Source organism: Ailuropoda melanoleuca, chromosome 2 (genome assembly GCF_002007445.2).
Source record: "Ailuropoda melanoleuca isolate Jingjing chromosome 2, ASM200744v2, whole genome shotgun sequence".
Classification (NCBI taxonomy): Eukaryota; Metazoa; Chordata; class Mammalia; order Carnivora; family Ursidae; genus Ailuropoda; species Ailuropoda melanoleuca.
In genome coordinates, this window is record NC_048219.1 from 36,723,551 (window position 1) to 36,732,979 (window position 9,429).

Sequence of the window (9,429 nt, forward strand, 5' to 3'; positions counted from 1 at the left end):
TAAATGAGAGAAACTAACAAGAGATATTAAAGGCTAAAACATTAGATTTTGTCATGTGGTCCCATTGTGCACTCTTGTATCCAATAAGAGATTTTTCTGTACTTTGTTACAGATGCTGAAAATTTCTTCTAAGGAGAAATATCCCTTATTTACTTTTGTAAATGGTCATTCCAGAGACTATGATTTTACATCTACTACAACCAATGAAGAAGACTTTTTCTCAGAGGATGAAAAGAAAAGATTAAAAAGATTTAGCACAGAAGAATTTGTCTTGCTCTAAAGATTAATGCATTTGTGCTTGTTGAGAAGAACTCCTCTGCAGGGGGAACAATGAAGAGAAACAAGTTTACCTGAAATTGGCTTATTTTCACAAATATCTTAATTTTATATGTTCTTTAAAAAAAGCAAGAACATTTGGAAATATACACGTTTTAAAGATATTTTTCTGAAAGAGAAATGATTTAATGAATCTTTATTTCTAATAAATATCAAGTGATTCTGGCTGCATTCCTATTTCCCTAAGATCTGCTAACAATAACTCTAACTTATCTGTAAGCCTTCCAGTCTTCAAATTCTTCCACCTGAGGCCACTAGTCTCCTGAAGGTTTTGTAATATAGGCCCCAAAATTGGGATCACCAAATAGGTTCAAAAGCTTCCATTTATACTAACAACCAGAAGACCAGAGAATGAATCTTCAGTGCTGCATAGCCTCCTGATATTAATGCAACCAAAGGATACTTACGGATGTATCTGGATATATTACATAGCAATTGTTAGCTGTGATATGCATACAATTATATAAGTAGAATTGTGAGTTAATGGAATACTTAGCAATATGATTTTATAATGGCTCCTCATTTTGCTTGCTATCAAGCCTTCTTTGAGGAGTGAATAGAAAGTATTGGCTTTCCCCAGAAATTTAAAGGTTATGTTATTAATAATAACTTCATCCAATCAGATCAGATAAAGGCAATTTTAAGATAGTAGTAGTGTTTGTCTCCTGTCTCAAAAATAGAATTTTATGGGAATTCTGCTTACTATGGAGTTTTTAAATCTAAAGATAAGTACTAAGAAAAATATCAGTAGATGCTCCTCTACATGATTTTTGCTATTTGTATAAATCAGTGTAGTGGTGTTTAGAAGGTGAGGCTATCTATAAGGTAAATCTGCCTTAAGTGTATTATGTGTTACTGAAAGGCAAATTTGTGAGTTATTATTCAGCCAGGATTATGTACTTTAATAAAGATGTGAGAATGTAACGTACCTTTGTTTGGTTTTAATAGGATTATTTTCGTTCTTTAATTTGAAAAAATCATTGTCTCACATGAAGTCTATTTATTTATAATGAAGGCAAGGAATATTGTTTCTCTGAAAGAAAAATATTAACTTATGGAGCTTTCATGTTTCAATGTGGAAAGATGACTATAAAGACATAAAATTGTGTATCATTTAAAGTCATTGATCTCTTCCATCAGAAAGCCTATTTGTTAGGCTTAGAGTTGCATGCAAAACTGAAACAGAGGGGGCAGATTGCTTTAGTATGCCTGATGAGAGAAATCAGGTTTGGCATTTCCCTGTGAGGACAGTTTATTGAATTGATATAAATGGGCTGAAATCTAAAATTTTCCTTTACTCCAGATAAAATCTGGACAAATTAAGTCCAGTACTAATTTTCCTAGAATGTCAAAGCAGTACTGGAATAAGAAGCCAGTAGTATGCCCGATTTTATGCACTGCAGTTGTCTCGTCTAAATTATTGCGGTTTGTTCTTTATATACACCTGCAGTATTCACAGGATTTTACAGCAAACACATCAAATGAGAGTACCCATACCTTCAAATGAATCAGAACTGATTTTAAGTATTCTCTTACAAGAACTATATAAAAGTTTAGACTTATACTTTTGCATTCTGTTATTTTTTCACCGTCTTCGGGGATCATGTTAACTAGGTTAAAATCAGACCTGGCCAAAGTTGAGGTGAGAGGAGGCAGAAACTTCCTTTACATTGAATTATATTGAAAATACCCAGAATACTGTACAGACAAAACAAACCAATCTTGCAATACAGTCATCCCCGTGACTGAGAATAAATGTGTAGAATCAGAAATGATCAGCATAATATGCACATAAAAAGTATTCAGTAATGTGTATGAATGAATGCATTCATGAAAATCGAGGTAGGCTGATTGATTTATCTTGCCTGTTAATTCAACTTCAGCTGAGGACCAGCCAAAAGTTGTGCTAATCTTTTATTGGACAGGCAGCAACAAAACTACATCATTAGATTTAGAATAGAGGTACTGTATATTCTGGTTTCAGACTTTGTTTTGAACACAGATTTCATTTCAAGTTCTGACAGCCAGTAAACTCGGTCAATAAAGCTTATGGATGATCTCTTTCAGCGTGGAATAAAGGAAAGTAAAGAGAAAAAAAAAAAAAAACCAAGATACTAAGATGGGTGTTCTCTTAGAATTATTATAGGAGGATCTTGCATTTGGACATCAATATTAAGATACTAGTTTTACCATTAACATTTCAGAAATGAATTTTTAAAATTCTTAATGTGACTTTTTGATGGTGAAGGTTTCTTTTCTCTCTTCTTTGACACTTTGAATCCCCTTTTGTCAATATATTAACCACCAGCAGGCAGTGTTGAGAGTCATTTGCTGAATGAGTGAATGAAAAGATCCTTTACAGTACAAGTATAAACAAAAGGATTTCCCCCAGGTATCCATTTTTCTGTTTTTATATTAAACTAACCCCATTAAATCTCAATTATTGAGAAGACAACTTTATAGGATTAAAAATTTAGGTCACTTTTGTGTTCTGTTAACCTTAGCATTGTCCAAGGGCAAGCATATCTAAAAATATGTATATTAATTCCATCTTCTTTTTAGAAGAATTAAAGAAATAAAACAGCAAAAATGACTTATCTATATAATATATCCAGTATTAGGTCAGAAATCTTAATTTTTTAGAGATCTCTAATTTCTTTCTATCATTGCATGCTGGAAAGCACCATATTTCTGGTCAAATCATATTAACCTAGCTTTCCCTCCCTCCCCCCACCCTTTTCTCTGCTAATTATTTTGGAATTAGGAAAGTTTTGTTTTCATGCTTTATCACAGATCACCTTCAATAGCCTGCATTGTATACCTAAGTCTTTTTAACTATATATTCATATATAACCAAAAAAAAAAGCACAGTCTAAGAATTTTCCAGAAAAAGGAAATAAGAGAAAGAACAGATAATGCGAAAACACTTTGAAAATATTAAATAACTATAGGAATTTCCACTGAAATAGACATAAGATGAGGAGGAAACTCGAATTTTTAGTGAGGTGGAAGCAAGATATCCAGAATATATTGATAGAGGCAATTTCTTGGAAAGGATTAAGGGATTACTATTTTCTATAAAAAGAGTAAGTTCCAAAAAATTTTAGGAGAATAAATACTGTGTATTATTTATTATAGCCTCAATACTGCCAATCACCACAATTTAGTAGTTCTATATTCAGTTGAGCATTTAGGCTATTTTGAGATACCGAATTGAAAAGGTGAAACATCAGACCAGAAAAAATTGGAAACATTTCATCCTATTCCAAAGTATAAATTTTGTATCATTTTATAGTTTGAATCTCAACTCAGTTTAGAAATCTTATTTTTGTGTGGTTTTCATGGTTATATAAAGACTTTCTCCTTGCCCATAAACTTTGAAAAATATTTTATTTAGAGTCAGTATTACAGACACATTTTTGAATTAGCATTTTCTTCTCTTTCTTTTTTATAGTCCTCCTCAACATTATTGGTGGCAAGCAATGGCCCAAAACATTCACAGCTAGAGTTATAAAATTTCACTTATTCTCTCACAATAAGAAAAATATATTAGAAGTGAAGAATACATGTATGTTATTAGGTAGGAAAATTACTGTGGTACTCTAATCAATTCCTTCAGAAATTTAGAAACTCAATCTTCCCTTATTTATTTATATATTAAAGTATAGTGGACATACAATATTATATTAGTTTCAGGTACAAAACATAGTGATTCAACATTTATATACATTATGAAATAATCACCATGATAAAAGTGTAGTTACCATCTGTCATCAGAGTTATTACAATATTGCTGACTCCATGCCCTATGTTGTACTTAACATTCCATGACTTGTTTTATAACTGGAAGTTTGTACCTCTTAATGCTCTTCACCTATTTTGCCACTTGCCCCATCCCCCCTTTGCTCCAGCAACCACCTATTTATTCTCTGTATTTATGAATGTTTCTGTTTTGTTCATTAATTTTGTTTTTTAGATTCCACATGTAAGTGAAATTACATGTTATTTGTCTTCTGTGTTATATATACACACATATATACATATCACATCTTTATCCATTCATCTTTTGATGGACACCTCCATATTTTGCTATTGTAAATAATGCTGCAATGAACATAGGGGTGCATATATCTTTTTGGATTAGTGTTTTTTTTTTTCCTTTGGATAAATACCCAGAAGTGGAATTGCTAAGTGGTATGGTATTTCTATTTTTAATTTTTTGAGCAATTTTCATAGTGGGCACACCAATTTACAGTGTAGGAGATGGTTCCCTTTTTTCCATGTCTTCTCCAACACTTGTTCCTTCTTGTCTTTCTGATACTAGCCATTCTGGCAGGTGTGAGGTAATAATCTCATTGTGTCTTTTATTTGCATTGCCCTGATGATTAGTGATGTTGGGCACCTTTTCATATGCCTGTTGGCCACCTGTATGTCTTGGGAAAATATTCAGGTCCTTTCCCCATTTTTAATTGGATTGTTTGTATTTTTGGTGTTGAGTTATATGAATTCTTTATATAATATTTTGGATATTAACCCCTTGTCAGATATATTATTTGCAAATATTTTCTTCTATTCAGTAAGTTCCCTATTTATTTTGTTGATAGTTTCCTTCACTATGCAAAAGCTTTTTAATTCGATGTAGTCCCTATTATTTAATTTTGCATTTGTTCTCGTTGCCTGAGGAGACAGAGCCAAAATAAATATTTCTAGGACCAATGTTCAAGAGTTTACTTCCTATGTTTTCTTTTAGGAGTTTTATGACTTCAGTTCTTACATTTAGGTCTTTAATCCATTTGAGTTTATTTTTGTGTGTGGTATAAGAAACTGGTCCAGTTTCATTCTTTTGCATGTAGCTGTTCAGTTTTCCCAGCACCATTTATTGAAGAGATTGTCTTTTCCCCATTGTATATACTTGCCTCCTTTATCATAGATTAATTGACCATAAAAGTGTGGGTTTATTTCTGGGCTCTCTATTCTGTTCCATTGTTCTATGTGTCTGGTTTTGTTCCACTACCATACAATTTTGATTACTATAGGTTTGTAGTGTAGTTTGAATTCTGAGAGTGTGATACATCCTGCTTTGTTTTTTCTCAATTGCTTTGGCTACTGGGGGTATTCTGTGGTTCCATACAGATTTTAGGATTATTTGTTCTAGTTCTGTGAAAAATGCTACTGATAGGGGTTGCACTGAATCTGTAGATTGCTTTGGGTAGTATGGACAATGTTAATTCTCCCAGTCCATGAGTATGGTATGTACTTCCATTTATTTATGTGATCTTCTGTTTCTTTCATCAACGTCTTATAGATCTCAGAGTACAGGTCTTTCACCTCTGTGGTTAGATTTAATCCTAGGTATTTTATTCTTTTTGATGCAATTGTAAATAGGATTGTTTCCTTAATTTCTCTTTATGATAATTTGCTGTTAGCATATAGAAACACAACAAATTTCTGCATATTAGTTTTGTATCATGCAACTTTGTTGAATTCATTTATTAGTTCCAGTAGTATTTTTGGTGAAGTCTTTAGGGTTTTCTATATACAGTATCATGTCATTTGTAAATAGTGACAGTTTTACTCTTTCCTTACCTCTTGGATGCCTTTTATTTCTTTCTCCTGTTTGACTGCTGTGTCTGAAACTCCCAGTACTATGTTGAATGAAAGTGGCAAAAGTGGGCAGTGTTGTCTAGTTCCTGATCTTAGAGGAAAAGCTTTCAGCTTTTCACCACTGAGTATAATGTTAGCTATGGATTTGTCACATATAGCCTTTATTTATGTTGAAGTATGTTCCCTCTGTACCCACTTTATTGAGAGTTTTTATCATAAATAGATGTTGGATTTTGTCAGATACTTTTTCTTCATCTATTGAGATGATCATATGATTTTAAGCCTTCATTTTGCTAATGTGGTGCATCACACTGATTGATTTGCAGATATTAAACCATCCTTGCATTCCTGGAATAATCTCACTTAATCATGGTATATGATCCTTTTAAAGTATTGTCAAGGGACACCTGGGTGGGTCAGTCAGTTAAGCATCTGCCTTTGGTTCAGGTCATGATCCCAGGGTCCTGGGATCAAGTCCTACATCTGGCTCCTTGCTCAGTGGGGAGCCTGCTTCTCCCTCTGCCTGCCACTCCCCCTGCTTGTGCTCTCTCTCTCTCTCTCCCTCCCCCTATTTCTCTCTCTCTGAAAAATAAATAAACATCTTTAAAAAACTATTGTCGATTTTGGTTTGCTAATATTTTTTGAGGATTTTTGCATCTATATTCATGAGGGATGTTGGCCTGTAGTGTGTGTGTCTTTGGCTTTAATATCAGGGTAATGCTGGTCTTGTAGAGTGAATTTGTAAGTGTTCCTTGCTCTTCAATTTTTTTTTAATAGTTTGAGAAGGATAGGTATTAACTCTTCTTTAAATGTTTGGTAGAGGGGCACCTGGGTGGCTCAGTCAGTTAAGCATTTGACTTGATTTCAGCTCAGTTCATGATCTTGGGGTTATGGGATCAAGCCCTGCGTCAGGCTCCACACTCAGTGTGGAGTATACATGAGATTCTCTTCTTTTCCCTCTGCCCCTCCTCCCCCAGTCTCTCTAAAATAAATAAATAAATAAAATCTTAAAAAAAAAATTTGATAGAATTCACCTGTGAAGCCATCTGGTCCTGGACTTTAGTTTGCTGGGAGTTTGCTGATTACTAATTCAATTTCATTACCAGTAATTTGTCTGTTCAGATTTTCTATTTCTTCCTAATTTAATGTTGGAAGATTGTATGTTCCTAGGAATTTATCCATTTCTTGTAGGTTGTCCAGTTTATTGCCATATAGTTGTTTGTAATAGTTCCTTATAATCCTTTGTATTTCTGTGGTGTCATTTGTAACTTCTCTTTCATTTCTGATTTTAAGCCCTCTCCCTTTTTTTCTCTTGATAAATCTGCCTAAGGTTTATCAATATTATTTATCTTCTTCAAACTAGCTCTTCAAAATCAACTAGTTTAGTTGATTTTCTTTTTCTTTTCCTTTTCTCCTTTCCTCTCTCCCTCTCTCCTTCCTTCCTTTTACCATCTCTATTTATTTCCACTCTAATCTTTATTATTTCCTTCCCTCTGCTAACTTTGGGCTTTATTTTTTCTTCTTTTCTTGTTCCTTTAGTTGTAAGGTTAGATTGTCTATTTCAGATTTTTCTTGTTTCCTGCGGTGGGCCTGTATCACTATAAACTTCAATTTTAGAACTGCTTTTGCTGTGACCCATAGATTTTGGAACATTGTGTTTCCATGTTCATTTGTCTACAGATATTTTTGATTTCCTGTTAGCTTTCTTCATTGACTTACTGGTTGTTTCATAGCATGTTGTTTAGCCTCCACGTGTTTGTATTTTTTCCAGTTTTCTTCCTTGTAATTGATTTCTAGTTTAATACCATTGTGGTTGGAAAAGATGCTTGATATGATTTCAATCTTAAATTTATTGAGACTTGTTTTGTGGCCCAACATGATCTATCCTGGAGCATGTTCCATAGGCACTTGAAAAGAATGTGCAATCTGCTGTTTTTGGATGGAATGTTCTGTATTTATCTGGGAAGTCCATCTTGTCTATGTGTCAGAGTCATTGTTTCCTTATAGATTTTCTGCAGTATCAGTGATGCAAATGGGGTCTTAAAGTCATCTACTTACTGTATTACTCTCAGTTTCTCCTTTTTTGCTTATTGATATTTGCTTTATATATTTATGTGCTCCTAAGTTGGGTGCATAGGTATTTACAATTGTTATATCCTCTTGTTAGATTGATCCCTTTATCATTATGTAATACCTTTGTCTCTTGTTACAGTCTTTGTTTTAAGGTCTGTTTTGTCTGAAGTAGTGCTACTCCAGCTTTTTAAATTTATTCATTTGCATTTGCATAGAATATCTTTTGCCATTTTACTTTCAGTCTGTATGTGTCTTTAGGTCTGAAGTGACTCTCTGGTAGCATATATATAGGTCTTGGGTTTTTTTTTTTTTTACCCATTTAGTTACCCTACATCTTTTGATTAGAGCATTTTGTCCATTTAAAGTAATTATTAATAGGTATGTACTTATTGCTATTTTATTCATTGCTTTCTGGTTGTTTTTGTAGTTCTTCTCTGTTCCTATTTTCTTGATCTCTTCACTTATAATTTATGACTTTCTTTAGTGTTATGCTTGGATTCCTTTCTCTTTATTTTTGTATATCTATTATAGGTCTTGGTTTGTGGTTACCATGAGATTCATATATAATATCCACTGTATACAACAGTCTATTTTCAGTTAATGGTCATATAAGTTCAAACACCTTCTATTTTTTAATATAAAAATCTCAGAATAGTTTCTAATGTGTATTGAGTAAATACTGAATTCAAAAATTATAGAATAAACATAGAATACAAGTTTTTTTTTCCTTTTTCCGCCCAAATTTTTATTTAAATTCCAGTTACTTAACAAATAGTGTAATATTAGTTTCAGGTGTAGAATTTAATGATTCGTCACTTATGTACAACACCAAGTGCTCATCAAAAGTGCCCTCCTTAATACCTATCACCTATGTAACCCATCCCTCTGTCCAAATCCCTTTCAGCAACCCTCGGTTTGTTCTCCACAGTTAAGAGTCTGTTTTATGGTTTACCTGTCTCTCCCCCCATGTTCATCTGTTTTGTTTCTCAAATTCCACATATGAGCGAAATCATATGGTATTTGTCTTTCTCTGACTTATTTCGCTTAGCATAATACTCTTTAGCTCCATCCACATCATTGCAAAGATAAGATTTCATTCTTTTTTATGGCTGAGTAATGTTCCATTGTATATCTATATACCACATCTCTTTTTTTAATATAATTTTTATTTTGTTTCATTAGTCACCATACAGTACATCCCCAGTTTTTGATGCAATGTATATACCACATCTTTATACATTCATCAGTTGATGGACATTTGGGCTCTTTCTATAATTTGGCTATTGTTGATAATGCCGCTATAAATATTGGGGTGCATGTATCCCTTTGAATATTTTTTTAATGATACATATTTAATTAATTTATTTATTTGACAGAGAGAGGGAGCCAGCGAGAGAGAGAACACAAGCAGGAGGA

At 33.1% G+C, this 9,429-nt stretch overlaps 1 protein-coding gene across 3 annotated transcripts in view; it reads left to right on the forward strand.

The window, feature by feature from the left end:
- The window catches only part of ATG4C (autophagy related 4C cysteine peptidase), an 88,809-nt gene extending 85,767 nt beyond the window's left edge, over window positions 1-3,042 (forward strand). The window contains exon 10 of one of the 3 annotated variants that reach the window (XM_011223011.3): window positions 113-3,042. In XM_011223011.3, coding sequence (XP_011221313.1) covers window positions 113-280 — 168 coding nt within the window. In that variant the 3' untranslated portion in view covers window positions 281-3,042. The remainder of the gene's footprint in view (window positions 1-112) is intronic. The other 2 variants (XM_011223009.3, XM_034653603.1) reach the window with 2 other exon arrangements.
- Window positions 3,043-9,429: the final 6,387 nt, after the last annotated feature.